The sequence below is a fragment of the Cyanistes caeruleus genome, chromosome 22 (genome assembly GCF_971803275.1).
Source record: "Cyanistes caeruleus chromosome 22, bCyaCae1.hap1.1, whole genome shotgun sequence".
In the NCBI taxonomy this organism is placed as follows: domain Eukaryota; kingdom Metazoa; phylum Chordata; class Aves; order Passeriformes; family Paridae; genus Cyanistes; species Cyanistes caeruleus.
The window spans coordinates 2,853,738-2,871,906 of record NC_141722.1 but is presented as its reverse complement, the minus strand read 5'-3'; the positions used below and the strand labels follow the sequence as shown (position 1 = coordinate 2,871,906).

Genomic DNA, 18,169 nt, shown 5'->3' with positions numbered 1-18,169 from the left:
AAGCTGTTCTGTATGAGATGCTGCTGAGTTTGTAAATGTGAGAGAAACACAACACTCAGCATTGCTGAGGCAGCCCAGTAACCACAGCAGCTCTGTCCCAAGTGGTTTTTTGAGAAAAAGTTCATGTTCTTTGCCTCAGCTGGTAGAGTCAAGGGGTAAAAGCAGCCACTGTAAAATTTTGGATTGGTTCCTTAGTGTAAATACAAGATACTGCATTGCACTTGAAAAATTATCTGTGCTTTGGTTAATTTGGTTAAATATCTTCACCTGCCATGGGAATTAGCCTCTGAAAAGGATGAATGAACCATTTCTCCCGTTCTCTCCCAGCACTCCCCCATCCTGCTTTGTTCTATTTCTGCTGCAGCAGACTGCAACACATTCTGGCTTTTGGTTCCAGGAAAAAAAAACCTAAAGGAAGCAATTTTAGCAGAGTCAGGAGGATCTGCTTGAACAGCTCTAATATTGAACCTAACTGGCATGTTTTGACAAAGTTAAAAGTCTAATGACAAAATTTTGCTGAGCTCTTAAGCAGGGCATGAAATCTATCGAGCAGCTCTGGTGGCAAAGATGCTCATGTTTCTACAAGCAAATGAGACCAATATCCAGATTATTAAAGATCCTCCAAGTCATAATAAGTATTAAAGTCTGGAAGGATTAGTGAAGTCTCTCTTGCATGATCTTGGTAAATATTACTGTCTATATTGCTGTATAGTTGTGAGTGGTACAGCAGCCTCAAGTGACTGCCCTAAGTGCCATTTTTAATTGGCCAATATTATATCCAATGTGAACCCCTCAATGCAATCTATGTTTGGGCATTGCTTCTGCCTGGCTTAAGGAGAGGAAGGGCAAATCATAAACTGAATGAATTAATACAGGCCAAGAAATATGCTTATCCTTCTCCCTCTTATTACTCTGGTGAGCTGAGGCTGGACTCCAGCTGAGGTTCTCACCTGCTCTGTTTCTGTCCTCACCTTCCTGACCCTCCCCTTCTTTCTCTCCTGATCTTTCCCTTGTCCTCTTCCCCAGTCAGTTTACAACAAGAGCTGTAGTAGAGTATTTGAGTCCAATTTTCCACCACTCCTGCCCATCTTTTTGTGATGCAATCATATTTGTTTGTCCCACCAGCACTCCCCACCCTGGCTGAGGGAACTGTCCTTCAAGTTATGTGGGTGAAACATTACCCAGTAGTCCAGTGCTAAAACTGGGGCAGAAAGGGGCTCCAGTTCTGCCTGGGTGCTGAGGAACACGGGTGATGTTGGCCATGGAACCATTTGTTTGTTGTGCCCAGTGACAGAGAACACGTTTGACACAGCAAAATATTTCCTTATTGTCATCATATTTATTATTTTATAACCCAACAACGTCAGCTGGGTTTTATTCTCACACCACACACACCTGCTAACACACAGCTTCTTTTCACACAGATATATTTTATTTTAAACTGGAACATCCCAGGATGTCCATTCAAAGAACTGTTCTTTACTAACAGAGCTAAAGATAAGGGCTTGCAGCACGGTACAAGCTTGTATAAGGTTTGCATATTCCATGTTCCAACTAACAGCTGGAATGAGGTTCTGATGAGCCTTGTTTATCATTGTTAATGGCTGCCCCTGATTCACTACCCATAACCTGACATTAAATATCCTAAAAAGATATTTACCTATGTTGAGGCATGAACAGACTCATGGAATCTAAGATGTTTACTATAAGCTTTTTAGGAAGTTAACAACCCTGTCCAACCCCCTTTTCCCAGATGGAAATGACAAACCACAATAATCATATAGACTTATGATCCCGTGGAATCCATCCTCGAGGTGGTACCAGGTCACTCGAACCCCGTTGTCCTCCAGCCTCTTCTTGTACAACAAGCCATCGTCCCTCAGCACATCATACTCGCACGTCAGGATGAAGGATTCTGGCAGCTGGTGAACAACAGAGTCTTCAGCCAACAGAGGGCACAGGTTGGGCTCACAGAATCTCTTCACTGTCTCATAAACTTCAGCTATAAAATCAGTGGGCCTAAGTGGCTTCACACCTCTGACCTTAAATTCCTCAGGGATGTTGTCTGGACTCACCCACTTCCTATACTTCAGCCTCATATCTGGAGGAATATGAGAGCCCTCCAAGACCTCTTGCATGTGCAGTGCATCCCCATTGAGGTACAGCAAAGCAAAGAAAGCAGCACGTTCCCGGAAGAGCAGAGGGACTCCCTGGTTTTGTTGGTAGGATGGCAAATTGAAGTCCAGAGCCTGAAGGCCTGGGTAGATGAGGATCTGAGCACGGAGTCTGGGGAGGTCTGCCCTGCCTGCCAGGGTCTGGCTCACAGCAGCTGCCAGGTTGCCGCCAGCGCTGTCCCCGCAGACAGTGACGCGGGCAGGATCCACGCCGTAGCGCTCCAGGTGCTGCAGGAAGTGCTGTGTGGCGTTCAGACAGTCTTCGTACGCAGCGGGGTATTTGTGCTCAGGGGCTAAACGGTACCTGCGACACGGGGACAAGAGCAAGGAAATGTCAGTAGTAGCAACCAGGAAATGGTCTCGAATGCTGCTCTTCAGCCCTGTCATTCTGGGGTGCTTTGGCTCTAGGTTAAGATCTCCAGTGCCCCCACACAGCTGCTCCCCAGTTTGGGATTGCAGAAAAGCTGTAAATGGTGAGTTCAGTCACAAGGGCTCACTGAAGTAGGATTGTCTCTGATTAATGATCTGAACAAGGAATTGTACAGCTCTTAGTGATGGTGAAAACTTCTGTACTCCTGACAAGATTATTTAACAATTCTGTGCCTCTGCTTCCTATGTGTAAAATGGGAGTGTTACAGTGTGATGATTTTCTTTTCCCATAGCTCCCAGTTGCTTGGAGCATCTTGTTACATGTCCACATGCTCACCTAAGTTTTTAACTGGCTTTTACAGACTTCCTTAGTGTGCCAAACATTTCCATTTGTATCTTTCAGGAGTATCTATGGGCATGAATATTTAAGGGCTGTGGAATCTCCATTATCACTATATTTCTCTTAATGAATTTGACTGAATCCCATAGGAATTCCTGTGCCAAAAAAAAGAACATCTCCAACAGCAGTGCAGCTCTGCTGTGGTCCCACAGCAACAATAATGTCCCAACTACAGAAGTGGGTAGTGTTCACTTACTGCACAGACACAACTACCGAGTCACTCTCCCTGGAGAGGTAGCGACACACATTTTCATAGGTATCTGCAAAAGAAATATTGTTGTTAGTGCTTTGCTATTGCCCTCAGCTTTGACACAGCCTAAGGAATGTCCATTCCAGAAAGGCTTCAGACTTCATCCCAAATCACACGCTGAAAGCACATCTTATTTCAATCTTCTGAAAAGATGAGAATATTCTTTCAGCGCTACTACAGTTCCTCCAGGAACTTACCAAGGCTTCCAAATACCCAGCCTCCTCCATGAAAGAAGAGGATGCCTCTCCTTGGCCCATCTGAGGTAGCTTTAGGCTGATAAACCCTCACAGGTACTTCATTAAACTGCAGATCCTGGATAAAGAGCTTTGGATCCAACCCTAGTTTCCGTCCCTGTCGCACGTATCGGCCAAAAGTGATTTGGCTGCAAAGCCCAGTCTTCTCCAAAATCCTTCCCTGTTAAAGACATTAAAGCATCTTTAAAAGTCTGGAGTTAGCCAGGGTATAAAAACTCTGCATTGTACTTACATCAAACTTATTTGGGAGAAATTTTAAAGAAACACAGAATTCTGATTTGGAAATAAAACAATTTTCCCAAATTCTCACATCCTGCAGTCTGTAGAGCACTACTCAAATCCAATGTCATCGTAACATCACATCAGAAATGTTATAAAGATCAGCCAAACTGGTTGTCTTGAAGTACATATTTAAATCATCAGCACTGTCCTGCATTTCTACTTGATAACAACAACAAAATACTGTATGTGGAGACAGTTCTTCATTGCTGAAACTAGTATTCATGAGTTAGACCATAAAACTCAGTGAATCTGCAAATCTAAAGTGCCATGCTGTGCAAGTTAGTTACAGCTTTTAATTCTCACAACAGATCTACTGAGCAAAATGAAGTTGCTTCCTTTCCCAATGCCCTTGCAAGCTAGAATATAAATTTGATGTAATAAGTGAACAAACAAGAAACTGGGACTCAGTTACCATTCACTGGCTGTGGCTGAACAAGATCCCTCTTTTTAATGCCCAGTGAGTCACCTGCTAGTGGGATTCAGGATTGCTGGGCAGCTTTGTCAGTAAATTTAATTTAAAGAGGATGTAAATGGTTTAAGAATCTGTGTAAGGAAAACAAAGTCTGTGTGATAGTAGTGGTGATGTCTGTGGCTAAAGGAGTGACAAAACTGAAGATTTTAAGAAATTCAAAGACAGCAAGTAACAGAGGCAGAGCTGAGGAGGGCTCTAATGCCGTTTATGCAACGCTGCCACAGGGAGCCCAGGGATTAAGTAAAGGAGCCCTAACCGGATTGTGTGCCATAATTGTCAGCCGCAGCAGGAGCAGCTGCAGCTTTCCTTGTGCAAGGTGATTTCGCCTGGAGGTGCGGGCACTCACCAGGCAGAACAGCAGCCCAGCCCGGAACCCGGGACTGCCACCAGCCGGCCGCAATCTCCGCTAGCTAGAACGAACCAGCACGTTCCCGAAGCGGGAACGGGGTTTGCCCGCGTCATGGGCGCTGCTCCCCGCAGCTGCCCGGCCGGGGGTGCCCGGGGCAGTGTCCGCACCACGGTGTCCGGCACAGCATCCTCGACCGGGGGGTATCGGGGGCAGAACCCGACCGGGGGTGCTCCCCGCATCTCCTCCCCGTGCTGCGGCACCGCCAGCATCCCGCGGGGACAGCGGGGACAGCGCGGAGCCGGCTCCCCGTGTTTGCCGCCCCCCAGCCCGCGGGTCCCCCCGAACGCCGCCTCGCCCCGCACTCACCAGCGCGGCGGTGCCGAGCAGCACGGTCAGCACCAGGCGCAGCTTGGCCGGCTGGTTCACCCCGGGCGGGATGTCATAGCCGGGCAGGCCGAGCAGCACCGCGGCCGCCGCCAGCGCCGCCAGGGGCAGGAGCAGCAGCAGCAGCGCGGGCAGCAGCGCCATGGCCCGGCCGCGGCCCTGCGGGGCTCCCCCGGCAGCGCTCGGCAGAGCCGCGGCCCCGTCACGGGCCGAGTGCGGCCGCTCCGCAAAGCCGGCGCAGGGGTCATGGTGCGGGCGGCCGGGGGGAGCCGCGCGGAGCGGCCGGAGGCGCCGGCCGGGTAATCTCGGTTCAAGGAGGCCCGGCGTGACCTGCGCGCGGTACCGGGGAACGGACGGGCCCGGCGCCGCCCCGGGCTGGCACGGCCCCCGCCCCCGGGCGGCTCCCCGCTGCTCCCTCCGCTCCCGCTGCCCCCGGGCGGCTCCCCGCCGCTCCCTCCGCTCCCGCTGCCCGCCGCTCCCGCTGCCCCCGGGCGGCTCCCCGCCGCTCCCTCCGCTCCCGCTGCCCGCCGCTCCCGCTGCCCCCGGGCGGCTCCCCGCAGCTCCCGCTGCCCCGGCGCTCCCCGGTGCCCGCTGCTCCCGGTGCCCGCCGCTCCCGCAGCCCCGCGGCCCCGCAGCTCTCTGCTCAAATCAAGGGCTGGCTGCCCGTGCTCAGTGAAGTGCTGCCCTTGCGCGGGGAAATCGAAGGGAAGTCGGCGTTTGTTTTGGTAAAAAGTGCTGGTTTTCTCAGCCCTGGAGGAATTTTTTCCCTTTTTTTTTTTTTTTTTTTTTTTTTTTTTTCCTGAGGGTTGCCTTAGGATGAGCAATGGGCATAAATCAAAACGCAAGTTTCATCTCAACATGCCAAAGAACTTCTTTACATTGAGGGTGACAGAACACTGCGACAGTGCCCACGGAGGGTGAGGAATTTCCCTCTCTGGAGACGTTCCAAGTACACCTGGATGTGTTCCTGTGTCACCTGCTCCAGGTGACCCTGCCTTGGCGGGGGATTGCACTGGATGATCTCCAGAGATCAGTCCCAATCCTAGCAATTCTGTGATTTCCATGTCCTCAGTCTGGCCGTTCTGAGTGTGCTCACTGCTGTTCTTGCTTTCATCAGCAGGGTGTAATGAAGCATCCTGTCAGGGAAAACACTGTCTCATCCTGTAAATAAAACTCAAGCCACGGAGAAAGCACAAATTGACAGATTCTAGCACAGAATCACAGCACAGATTCTGCAAAAGTTAATACTGGGGGACACCCTTTGGAAGAATATGAAAACATTTTGCTTCATATTCTCTCTTTAAGCTGTACTTTTCAGTACACACACATACCAAAAGCCCACTTCACTGATCCTTCCTGCCTTTCTAAAACTTGATGTCAGCATTTCTTCTCAACACTATATCCTGCCCTCAGTGGGCGTAATGGAGCCTTTAAAAATTAAATTAAAAAGGATTAAAAAGGATTTTGTACAGCTACAGTTGTTTCAAAATCAGAGCAGCCCTTACTTGCCTCCAGCTAGGTGTCCCCCCATCAACTCTGGCCTTGCGCTGCTACTTTTGCATGGAATATTTGCTCAGTCTCCTCACTGAGATCTTAATCTCTGCCTGTATGTCCAGTGTTTTCCCTCCAGCTCACTATCTACCTAGCTTATACTTTTTAGCTAATTAAGTCATGTTTTAGAGCTTATCAGATGGACATCACAAATAACCTGGCTGTAGTGAACAACATTTAATCCAAATCATTCCACATAGATCATTTTTATAGAAGTAAATCATTCAGTGATTAAAGAAAAGAAATCAATCAGATGCCAATTTGGAAAAAAAGAAGGCATATAGAAAAATTTTAAAGACTAAACTCTCAGGAGTCTCACAAGGGAAAGATCTGTGTTAATTTGAAGTTCATGGATATTAGAGTTAGTATTTAACACATCATAAGATATCATATTCTTGCTGACCAGCAATACCTGAGGTGTGAGAGCCTAAGCAGAGACATTAGTGGGAAAAGCATAATGAGAGAGTTCTTTTTACAGGCCTTTTATAAATGCAACAACCCTGTCCAATCCCCTTTTCCCAGAGGGAAATGACAAACCACAATATTCAAATAGGTTTATAACTCCATGGAATCCATCCTCCAGGTGGTACCAGGTCACTCGAACCCCGTTGTCCTCCAGCCTCTTCTTGTACAACAAGCCATCGTCCCTCAGCACGTCGTACTCGCAGGTCAGGATGAAGGATTCTGGCAGCTGCTGAATAACTTCATCTTCAGCGAACAACGGGCACAGCGTGGTCTCACGGATTCTTTTCACTTTCTCAAAAACTCCAGGCTTGAATTCACAGGGCTTGTGTGGCTTATAGCCCCTGACTTTAAATTCCTCAGGGATGTTGTCTGGACTCACCCACTTCCCATACTTCAACCTCATGTCTGGAGGAATATGAGAGCCCTCCAAGACCTCTTGCATGTTTGATGTGTCCCCTTGTACGTACTGCAAGGAATAGAAAACAGCACGTTCCCGGAAGAGCAGAGGGACTCCCTGGTTTTGTTGATAGGATGGCAAATTGAAGTCCAGAGCCTGAAGGCCTGGGTAGATGAGGATCTGAGCACGGAGTCTGGGGAGGTCTGCCCTGCCTGCCAGGGTCTGGCTCACAGCAGCTGCCAGGTTGCCCCCAGCGCTGTCCCCGCAGACAGTGACGCGGGCAGGATCCACGCCGTAGCGCTCCAGGTGCTGCAGGAAGTGCTGTGTGGCGTTCAGACAGTCTTCGTACGCAGCGGGGTATTTGTGCTCAGGGGCTAAACGGTACCTGCGACACGGACAGGGACAGCAAAAGTAACAGAAGGAAATGTTGTAAGTGTAAATACAAAATTTTTACAGCATCCTGGTTTTCCCTGTGTTGGAGTAATTTTTCCCTCAGGGAAAAAAACCAGAACATGAAGGTATTTTTATCTACTAAACAGGTATTTGTCCAGTGATTCATCACAGAGAAATGACAGCCATAGGATGGGGTTGCAAGGACATAGCATAGTTGGGATATTCCGAGAGCAGTCCTGATCACAAATTAAGTGATATAACTTAATTTTTTTCTTCTGGTGTAGACTGTATCTGGCTTGTGGATTAAGTTATTTAATCTATCTGCACCTCATCTTTACTTAGGATATTTCAGTTTTAGAATTATTTTTTCTTTATTTAAATAACTGGGACTGTTATATTTTTCAATATTACTAGTATTAATTAGTAGTACCAATTAGTAGTATTATTACTTATTAGCATTTGATTCTTATTGTTAGAAAGCTCCTTGAAGTTCAGAAGGTAATTACACCTATTTAAATGGATCACTGAATCATCACCTTCCAAGCTGGTTTATTGGTAATTTCTCAACACATTGGAACTCTCTTCTGGAAAGTATTCCTTGGTTTTGTGTGGTGCCAGCATGTCTCTATGTTGGGAGACACATGGACCTTACTGTGGGCACTGTTAGTTGATGTTAGCCTCCCTGATGGAGCAGGGAGAGAAATTAAAACAGCACCCTTGAAATTCTGTCTGGATGCCTGGGATCCTGGGAAAATCATAGAAAATTCTGAGTTGGAAGGGACCCATGAGGATCATAGAGTCCAGCTCCTGAAGAGGAGCATTCCCACCAGCTGCACATCCCTGCAGTGCTGAGAAGCGACAAGAGGCAAAAAGGCTTCTCTGGAGCAGCCTGTCGTAACTCACCCCACAGACACCACCAGCGAGCTGCTTTCCTTGGCAATGTACTGGCAGATCCTTTCATGGGAATCTGAAACAGATGGAAGGATGTTTTGGTGCCCACAAACTCCCTCATCCCTCTCCTCTCTCCCCCTGACCGCTGCCTCCCTTCCCAGCACTGGATGGGAGATCCCAGACGGAGTTCAGCCTTCCAGCAGTTGGAAATTATATAACTCTTCTAATTAATTTTTAATTAATTATTTTAATTAATCATAACCAGTATATTAATTATAAGCAGTGTGCTAGCCTTAAGTCACTTTTAGGCAGCATGTAGCTACCTTTCTCTACACAGGCTGTTATGGTTGACTTGATTGAGAAAATCAGTGAAACTTCTCAAAATTTTGCCAATCTAAACCTGATATGCTTCGAAGAACAAGGCCTGGGAGAGGGTGTGTGTTGTTGAAATTGGATGCAAGAAGGGCAGAATTTATGGACTACAAGGACATTTTGTAGAAACCAGAATATAAAGAATCAGCTAACAAAAGATTCGGTATATGCCTGTTGGAAAGTCCCTACCAGAGGAAAAATATACTAAAAATACTAAAGAGGATAGAATACCAACTTAAGTAATTTAGAACCAATGCGGATTAAGTTCTTTGTTTGCTGAAAGTATATAAACAGGTGAAAAAGTTATGTATCAGCGTCTTTGTGGAGGCCGGAATTCTGTCGGCCGCAGCTGAAGCAACCCCTGCCAGGCCAGCTCTGCAAGGCCGGTGCCGGGGGTGCCGCGGTGGCGGCAGAACCGGGCCCAGGACCGTACAGAGGCTGCAGAACCGGGCCCGGGGCTGTACCGACACTGCAGAACCGGGCCCGGGGCCGTACCGAGGCTGCAGAAGATCCAGCCGCCGCCGTGGAACAGCAGCACGGCGCTGCGCACCGCGCGGGGCCGGTACAGCCGCACGGGCACCCCCCCGAACCGCGCGTCCTCCTGCCGCACCCCCGGCGCTGGGCCCGGCTTCCAGCCGGAGAACACGAAGCGCTTGACGGCCAAGCTGCTGCACAGCTCCATCTTCTCAAAAATCCTGCCCTGTTGGGAGAGGGAGAACAAACGGGGTGAGCTGAGGGGAGGCCGCGCGAGGACAGCCCTGAGGGGGCACCCGGTGAGCGGGAACCGCGTGAGGAGCAGCTGGTGAGGGGCAGCAGGAGAAGGGCAAATGGTGAGGGGAAAATGGTGAGGGGCAGCAGGAGAAGGGCAGATGGTGAGGGGAGAATGGTGAGGAGCAGCAGGAGAAGGGCAGATGGTGAGGGGAAAATGGTGAGGAGCAGCAGGAGAATGGGAAATGGTGAGGGGAGAATGGTGAGGGGCAGCAGGAGAAGGGCAGATGGTGAGGGGAAAATGGTGAGGAGCAGCAGGAGGAGTGCAAATGGTGAGGGGGAAATGGTGAGGGGGAAATGGTGAGGGGGAAATGGTGAGGAGCAGCAGGAGGAGTGCAAATGGTGAGGGGCAGCAGGAGAAGGGCAGATGGTGAGGGGAGAATGGTGAGGGGAAAATGGTGAGGGGCAGCAGGAGAAGGGCAAATGGTGAGGGGAAAATGGTGAGGGGCAGCAGGAGAAGGGCAGATGGTGAGGGGGCACCTGAAGAAGGGCACTTGGCAAGGGACATTCATTGAACGGGCCCCTGGTGAGGGGCAGTTGGTGACAAGGCTCCTGGTGAGTGAAGGGGAATTGGTGAAGGGGCAGCTGGTGAGGGAGGCCTTGCCAGTGCTCCCAAATGTCTCTCATCCCTCTAAGGTTTCTGGGGTTTCTGTTTTTGTCTTCTTAAATAGCATCTCCCATTACTGGTACTTTCATTACCCAGGGATGTTACTGGAAAGGCCCAAGAATGGCCTAAAAATATCATGTGTGCTTAGCTGAAGTGGAAATCAAAGCAATCTCACTTTTAATAAATATTTAATTTTAAATTTAATTAGGGAAGCTCAGCTGATAAAGCTTAGGCTCTTATGGCTGACTTAATCCTTATGTAATAAGGAAAATCTGACTGAGATCTAACAGAAATGATTTTCCAAAAACTGTCCTGTCAAGTCAGCCCCCAGAAGAGAAAAGCCATCATTTAAGCCTTGATGGAGCTGGCAGAATTCTGTTTACAGAATTTACACATACAACAAAATTAACATCTAATAACGTTTCTGGCAGAAGTTGTGGCAGAGTTACTCACCAGAGTAGATGCAACAATCAAAACAGCAACAATAAGTCGAAGTTTTCCAGGATTGCTCACTCCAGGAGGGATGCTGCAATTGGCATACTCAGTTTGAATTGTTCTTATGATTGCTGCAATGAATGAAGCAACAAAAATCACCAGCAGTATCACTGGCACCAGATAAAAAAATGCCATTTCAGGTATCCAGAGGTGACTTTCTTCACACCTATCTGTGGTTTGGCTTTTTGAGATAACAGTAAGTAACTGGAGCAGACCCAGTTTCAAGAGATCTCTTAGGTGTTGCTCACTTTAAAGTCCTTGGAAATGTTGTGTAATGTGCCAGCAACTTATCACATTGGAGAAGAGTCAATGTGTTTAATTTCCTGTTTATCTTTATGGTAATTGTAGGACTGATAAAGAGTCTGGTATTGAATACGGAATTCATGGATTGTGGATGACAACAGTGAGTGCTCAGAAACTGGAGCTGAGTCCTGGATGAAGTTCTAGGCTATGACGGAGAGCCAGCAAATGTGGAGATTAAATTATCCCTTGCAACCGATCTGCAGCCACGACATTCGCTTCCTGCATTGTGGGCATGCTTTACGTAGTTTGGAATACGTGCCTTTAACAAGGACATTCAGAAAAGAAAATGGGAGCAAGGGAGGGGTGGGGGGAAAAGATAAGTAATGCAAAAGTAAATGCATCAGTCCTATTTTGTTGTTAGATTATTTGGGGCTTGAAGCAACCTGGGCTAGACCAGGAGCCCCTGCCCACGGCAGGGCGTTGGGATGAGATCAGCTTTAATGTTCCTTCCAACCCAAACCACTCCATGATTCTAGGGTTCTGTTCAACCACAAGAACAAGATTTTCAGCATACCCATATGTTTGATAAACATAAGAAAACTCTTTAAAGTATTTTCCCCATTGTAATTTAAACAAAGCTGTCAATAGAGTATTTCTGTTGGGAACAGTTGCAGTTCTAAAAATCATGTTAACTAATGTGACTTCATTTTTTTGAGTATAAAATACTGGTTACCTAGCCAGTAGTCATCTTCAAACTGGGAATCTTAAACTCAGGTTCTACATGTAGCAGAGAGTCCAGGCTGTGCATCATTGCACTGTAGTGTCAGTGTCTTTCTCCTTTGCCAAAACACAAACTTGTAGGAAGAATGAAATTGTTGACTGTAATTGAATAAAACAGGTCAGACCAGATGTTGGCTTAAAATTTTACTTCATCTTTTATATGTTCGGAGAGAGCAGCACTCATACTGGATAAGTATCAAGTCCAAACAGATGATTAAAATAGGCAGACTGTGCATGGACTACTTCAAACAGCATTAAAAGAAGCTATTCTTGAAATTTCTTTCATGGTAATCACACTGGCATAATTTTTTATTAATAATTTGTCCTATATGAACTTCTTATATGGAATATAAGCATACAAGACCACAGAAATTTGGCAGTTCTTACAGAAACATAGAAAAATGTTGCTATAAGCTTCTTAGAAAATTCACAATATTATCAAGGCCCCTTTTTCCAGCTGGAAATGACAACCAGGCACTATTAAATGAGTTTATGACTCCATGGAATCCATCCTCGAGGTGGTACCAGGTCACTCGAACCCCGTTGTTCTCCAGCCTCTTCTTGTACAACAAGCCATCGTCCCTCAGCACGTCGTACTCGCAGGTCAGGATGAAGGATTCTGGCAGCTGGTGAACAACAGAGTCTTCAGCCAACAGTGGGCACAGGTTGGGCTCACAGAATCTCTTCACTGTCTCATAAACTTCAGTTGTACAGTCAAGTAGCACACATGGTTTGTAGCCTCTGACCTTAAATTCCTCAGGGATGTTGTCTGGACTCACCCACTTTCTATACTTTAATTTAATATCTATAGGAATATGGGAACCTTCCAAGACGTCTTCCAGTTTTGTTGCATTTCCATTTAGGTACTGCAGCATATAGAAAGCAGCACGTTCCCGGAAGAGCAGAGGGACTCCCTGGTTTTGTTGGTAGGATGGCAAATTGAAGTCCAGAGCCTGAAGGCCTGGGTAGATGAGGATCTGAGCACGGAGTCTGGGGAGGTCTGCCCTGCCTGCCAGGGTCTGGCTCACAGCAGCTGCCAGGTTGCCGCCAGCGCTGTCCCCGCAGACAGTGACGCGGGCAGGATCCACGCCGTAGCGCTCCAGGTGCTGCAGGAAGTGCTGTGTGGCGTTCAGACAGTCTTCGTACGCAGCGGGGTATTTGTGCTCAGGGGCTAAACGGTACCTGCGACACGGGGACAAGAGCAAGGGAAGGAAATACAAGTTTTTAATGTATTGCTAAAATCCTGGTTCCTGCAACCAGGAATACCCTGATTTCTGTAGAATTTTCATTGTCTCCATAGGATTATCATCGATAAACTACAGGTGGTACAGATTATTTTATTATGATGTCATCTGTTTATCATGTCTCTTAGGTCTTTAACAACACAGGAGTACTCAGCTGCCAACTATATGTAGGTTTTATTGACAATCATTTACATTCTGCTTCTGTTTTTCATGGGTTGGACACAAATGACAATACTTCTGGTTTATATCTTTGTTATGTAAGTTAGCTTACATATCGTCGTAATCTGAACCATTATGTCAGTATTTTGATAATGTATTAGCTTGTCATTCACTCTGTGTTTCTCTTAGCATCAAACAGACTTTCCTTGGATGATGTTAAGGAGATCATACAGCTTACTACCTGTTTACAATCAGTTTTGAGTCTGGAATTTGAAACTATTGATTCAAAACTTCATTTTCCAACTAGATATCCCAAAGTGTAATTTGTGATGTAATCAGACAGTGAAAGCAGCCCAAGTGAGTCTCCAGTGGCTCCAAGCAACAGCAGAATGGAGTTGTAAATCACATGTTTGAGATGTCTCTCAGAGACATTTCTCTGGGGAAGATTGTTGCTATGACAGGGGGGACAGGAGGTGATATTTACACTACAGGAAATAATCTCTCAAAATCAGCATGAGCAAAGACTCACCCCACGGACACAACCACAGATTCGCTTTCTCTGGCAATAAAACGACACAGCTCTTCGTGGGTCTCTGAAAGACATTTTGTGGGGTTTGCGTTTAGGTTGGGGTGGATTTTTTTTCTCCAGAGTTGTTATCTATTGGAGAAGTCAAAGAATTGAAAGAAGGAAATGCTCTCTACTTTTCTCTGCTGCTTCCTACAAAGCTCCTCAGTTCTTTTGTACATCCTCATCTTCCTATTTTAGTATTTTTTTCCCTTATATCATTGTCCTGTAAGAAGAATCATGTGATCAACAGCAGATGCCTTCTGGCAGCAGGAGTCATGAGATTAAACCTGTGGTTATATTCAAAATTTGCAACTGCTACAAATCAAGAAACAACCGACTTTACTGTTTATGAAGAATGTATTTCTTTTAACTGAACTATTTCTGTTACATATCTTACCAAGACTTCCAAATACCCATCCTCCTCCATGAAAGAACATAACTCCTCTCCTTTGGCTGGCAGATGGAGCCTTAGGCTGGTAAATCCTTACAGGCACTTTCTCAAACCACAGATCCTTAATGAGGAGCTTCGGGTCCACCCCCAGAGTCTTTCTTCCTTGCATGTACCGCACAAAGCTCACCTGAGTGCAGATGCCAATGTTTTCCAAAATTCTTCCCTGTTCAAAGGCAAAGAGAACACAGAGCTCACTCAGGAGATCTTGTATTTTCCAAAGGAAATGAACTGTGTGGACAGTAAACTCACAGTGCCTAAGTCGTGTCTTTTTAGGGCAGTAATAAACTAATAGAGTAGTTGTACAAGTATAGGACACAACTGAACAAGAAACAGCAGCATCAGGAGAGGTTATGAGAGAGTTACATTAACCAAGGAACAGAACCCCAAGCAATGCAACATTAACAGACTGCGGAAAGATCTCTCTGCTTCCTCAGCAGGTCCTTTACCTCCCCAGATGATGTGAAAACAGCAAAAGATGATTATTCTGGTGCCAATTGTCATGGTACAGACACCTACCCAAAGCAGAGTTGACTTAAGTTAAGAATATGTTGGATAATTGCTTTTTGATCCATCTCAAGTCTCACTGATGTGTGCCATGCACTGACAAGAAGATCCTGACATATTTAGTAGGAATGAACTTCTGTTCATTCTCTGTGCCATAGGGATATTCATGCCAGAATATCTGGCACCAGAAAATGAATACAAATCAGAGTTAGTGCTCCATCATAACTTTGCATAAATAAAAGAAAAGGCATGGCCTCTGTTTTGAAATGCATTGTTCAGCCATGCCAGTCAGTACTTTGGTCCTTAGGAATATTTGGATTAAGTTCATAATACTCAGGGTTCTGTTATGAATTTTTCTTATTAGACAGCCACATTTGCATGGATTGTCAGTAGTGTCATGACTCTCAATATATTTATCTACAAAAGCTTTTTTATCTTTTTTTCAGCAATTCCAGCTATTTACAATACTCCCTATGCCTGATCTTGAGGAAAGATTTCGTGAAGAAACTAAGATATTTTGCAATATACTGATTTTAATTTTTTACAGAAACTAGCCTTAGTGCCTCCAGTTGTACAAAAACATGATAAAATGATTTATTCTTTTGTATTTGCTATTTTCCAAGCAGGAATGGAGCAATACCAAGAATATTTTAACTTTCACATTTAACTTGTTTGTTTTCTTTCACCCTGTGTTGCTTACATTGCAGCATACAATGCTGGCTTATGGTGGGCAGTGGATTGATGATTAAAAGAGAACTGGCTTTTCCACCTACTTAAGTGAAGTAATCTCTTTCTAATTGCAGCTTCTGTGCAGTCAAAGCATGAGAATACATATCTAGAATAATTTACTATGGTTGACCGTAATGTAGAGTATTTCTGACAGAGAATTTTTTTTCTCTTTATTTCCTTTTTAAATTTTAAATAGCTTGCATCTCTTTGCAGATATTCCATTAAATTAATTTAGTAAATATATGCACACCCTCTGTTATCTCCTATCTAATGCCATGTCTCATCAGAGCATCTCTACACCTGTCATTACATATAAATACTTGTGATTCAGTGAGCTCTTCTGTCAGCAGAGCTTGTCAGATGTTAAGTGCTGCTCTTGGACACTGATTACCTTCCCACGCTGTTACAGGCTGCTTCACTTGGAGAAGTTGGGCTGGCCAGAGCCCCTCAGTCCTATCAGACAAACCTACTTAGTTGCTGCAGGAGTTCCATGAATGTGCTTTGGGCAGAAGAGTTCCTTCAGCTCCTCTTGGGCAGCATTACCTGATTTTGTCACTTGTGTGACAGAAACTCTCCCTTCCTAAGGGCAATTCTGAAATATTCAGCTTTTCACTTTATACTCAAAATGAATGGAGAATTCTTATCCCCATGCCCAAGAAAAGCTTGAAAGCACGGCCCAGAGTCATCTGGTATAGTCTGAACCAAGAATGGAAATACAAATGATCCAGCATGGATAAACATTATAAATCAAATCATTGCTAAGAGAGCTCGAGTCAGGGCAGAAGCACAGTCAGACTTTCCCACACTCGTGTTAAGGCAGCATTTAGGTACCACCTAAGAGCTGGGCTGGACTGGATTAGAGTAGTGCAGTGTGAAAAGTCTGGCAAAAGTTTCTTTAGCAACACTCAGCTCAATAAAACATGCAGCAATGCCCTGCTCTCCTCTCTGGAACATAATTCCATGCAGGCTTCTAGCACAGTAGTAAGTTTAAAATCTACAGGTTCGCTATTCTTCCCCCCAAAATCACACCAGGTTCACTTACCACCACAGCTGTGCATATTAAAATTATATGAAGGATTCGGAGCTTTGCAGGCTGAGCCAGTCCAGGAGGAATTTCTGAGTTGGAAAAGTCAAAATTAATTGCCCCTATGACCAATAATATAAGTCCAGCAAGAAACCCAGCTAAGAATAACACCAGCACTGTGAGCACAACTGCCATTTTGCTGAACTGCACTGATCTGACATGTCTTTGATTTGACTTTCCAATATATGTTTGTCTTGTTACTTCCTGATTCTTTGCTAATCTTCCTGTTCTTTCTTTGCTCCAGTAAAAACCTCTTTCCTCCCTTCTACAAACACATTAGCAGGTATCTTTCCCTCTCCCACTTTCTCCCCTGCCACCCCCCATTCCTGTTATTTCACAAAAGATAAGGTAATGAAAGTCCTTGTTTTGTTGACAGAACTATGCCAGCAGCATTTTGGAATTTTTGCAAGAAAGCAATGCTTAGCTGGCAGAAGAATGTTATGAATGAGCTACATTAGTATTAAATTAGTTGGAGGTGTAAAATGGACAGAGGGCATTTGTGTTTTAGAGTTTGTGGCACTGTAAAACACCCATCTGAAGAGTTTCCTCAGGAGTGGGAACTTCTGTGTGGTGATTGTCACTCAGAAGAACCAAAGGATTTGTCACCAGTGCTCTTTGGAAAGGTGCACTTAGAAAATTGTCATTACCCAAATCTCAGTTCTTTTTAGTGTTTGTGTTTTCTTCTAACAGAAGAACATATTTTTTAAAAGCCTCAGGAGGCTGACTTTAGATTCATGATTCGATGACCTTGTTACAGGTAACTTTCAGTAACTCTTTGTGCAATAAGTACAGCTGAGAATGACTTAAGATAACCAGTGAGTAAAGAGTTCCAAATCAAAGTGCTTTATCTTGTTCTTGCTGAGGAGTAGGATTGTGCTGATGTAGAGGAGGTGTACTTTAAATGATGCAGATCAATTAATTGTGAATCTTAAGTGTGCAACTCTTCAAACAATTAGGATGTCAGAGCATTTAAACTCCAAATTCACAGGGAAAGAAAAGATGTAAACATTTAACCTTATTAGGTAGCAGTGTGGGGGGGTTGGATTTGTTTTTGTTTTGGGGTTTTTTAGAGTTTTGGGGGTTGTTTTGTTTTTTAGGGTTTTGCTCGTTTTTGCTTTGGTCAGTGGTTTCTTTTATTGTTGTTGTTGTTGTTGTAAAGTCAACAAATTATAAGTGACGGGGAAAAAGTACCATGTCATTTCAGTTACAAAACTTTATAAAAAAATTAATGTCATATTGTTTCTGTAGTGAGAAGTTGGGTGTTTTTAATAGAACACGTGGTCATCCTAAAATATTCTGAAGTAGAAGGACATCTTGTTTCAAAAATCAGCAAAAGCCCAGATTTGAAAAGAAATAGTCCATCCAGCAGTGTTTGTGAACTTCCAGTCTGTGTTTTGTCTCCACAGTTACGTGGTGTGGGAATTAATTTGTTTGGTAGGTTAATTACTGAGCCCAGCATTGATGTGACCAGGCCGAAGTAGCAGGATTGTGGTGTCTGTGGTTTATCAGTCAGTATGTGTTTAGCAAATATAAT

The 18,169-nt window shown here is 45.2% G+C and overlaps 3 protein-coding genes across 4 annotated transcripts; all 3 read right to left on the bottom strand.

Annotated features, from left to right (window-relative positions):
• Window positions 1-1,319: 1,319 nt before the first annotated feature.
• Window positions 1,320-5,300, bottom strand: LOC111938727 (arylacetamide deacetylase-like 4). The gene is made up of 4 exons (XM_086860694.1): window positions 4,917-5,300; window positions 3,391-3,607; window positions 3,140-3,203; window positions 1,320-2,478 (listed from the first exon to the last, which is right to left on the bottom strand). The coding sequence occupies exons 1-4, from the start codon at window positions 5,076-5,078 to the stop codon at window positions 1,704-1,706; spliced, it is 1,218 nt and encodes a 405-aa protein (XP_086716820.1). The 5' UTR covers window positions 5,079-5,300; the 3' UTR covers window positions 1,320-1,703.
• A 480-nt stretch (window positions 5,301-5,780) lies between these two features.
• On the bottom strand, window positions 5,781-11,104 carry LOC111944924 (arylacetamide deacetylase-like 4). Of its 2 annotated transcripts, XM_023947631.2 has the most exons (4): window positions 10,832-11,104; window positions 9,499-9,703; window positions 8,644-8,707; window positions 5,781-7,732 (listed from the first exon to the last, which is right to left on the bottom strand). In XM_023947631.2, the coding sequence occupies exons 1-4, from the start codon at window positions 11,006-11,008 to the stop codon at window positions 6,958-6,960; spliced, it is 1,221 nt and encodes a 406-aa protein (XP_023803399.2). In that variant the 5' UTR covers window positions 11,009-11,104; the 3' UTR covers window positions 5,781-6,957. The 2 variants fall into 2 exon arrangements, with proteins under 2 accessions (XP_023803399.2, XP_086716458.1); XM_086860332.1 differs by lacking the exon at window positions 10,832-11,104 and having other exon boundaries at window positions 9,499-10,304.
• A 923-nt stretch (window positions 11,105-12,027) lies between these two features.
• Window positions 12,028-18,114, bottom strand: LOC111944925 (arylacetamide deacetylase-like 4). Its single transcript, XM_023947632.2, has 4 exons — window positions 16,594-18,114; window positions 14,265-14,481; window positions 13,829-13,892; window positions 12,028-13,078 (listed from the first exon to the last, which is right to left on the bottom strand). The coding sequence occupies exons 1-4, from the start codon at window positions 16,768-16,770 to the stop codon at window positions 12,304-12,306; spliced, it is 1,233 nt and encodes a 410-aa protein (XP_023803400.2). The 5' UTR covers window positions 16,771-18,114; the 3' UTR covers window positions 12,028-12,303.
• Window positions 18,115-18,169: the final 55 nt, after the last annotated feature.

Bases quoted from the DNA above. Each gene is read 5' to 3' on its own strand.
- LOC111944924 (XM_086860332.1), bottom strand. From the start codon at position 10,279: ATGTCCCTTGCCAAGTGCCCTTCTTCAGGTGCCCCCTCACCATCTGCC. The intron at 8,708-9,498 runs GTACGGCCCCGG...CATCTGTTTCAG, and splicing joins CTGGATCTTCTGCAGCCTCG to ATTCCCATGAAAGGATCTGC. The intron at 7,733-8,643 runs GTGAGTTACGAC...TCCGTGTCGCAG, and splicing joins TCGCTGGTGGTGTCTGTGGG to GTACCGTTTAGCCCCTGAGC.
- LOC111944925 (XM_023947632.2), bottom strand. From the start codon at position 16,770: ATGGCAGTTGTGCTCACAGTGCTGGTGTTATTCTTAGCTGGGTTTCTT. The intron at 14,482-16,593 runs GTAAGTGAACCT...GCCTTTGAACAG, and splicing joins TAATATGCACAGCTGTGGTG to GGAAGAATTTTGGAAAACAT. The intron at 13,079-13,828 runs GTGAGTCTTTGC...CCCGTGTCGCAG, and splicing joins TCTGTGGTTGTGTCCGTGGG to GTACCGTTTAGCCCCTGAGC.
- LOC111938727 (XM_086860694.1), bottom strand. From the start codon at position 5,078: ATGGCGCTGCTGCCCGCGCTGCTGCTGCTGCTCCTGCCCCTGGCGGCG. The intron at 3,608-4,916 runs GTGAGTGCGGGG...TGTCTTTAACAG, and splicing joins TGCTCGGCACCGCCGCGCTG to GGAAGGATTTTGGAGAAGAC. The intron at 2,479-3,139 runs GTAAGTGAACAC...CCCGTGTCGCAG, and splicing joins TCGGTAGTTGTGTCTGTGCA to GTACCGTTTAGCCCCTGAGC.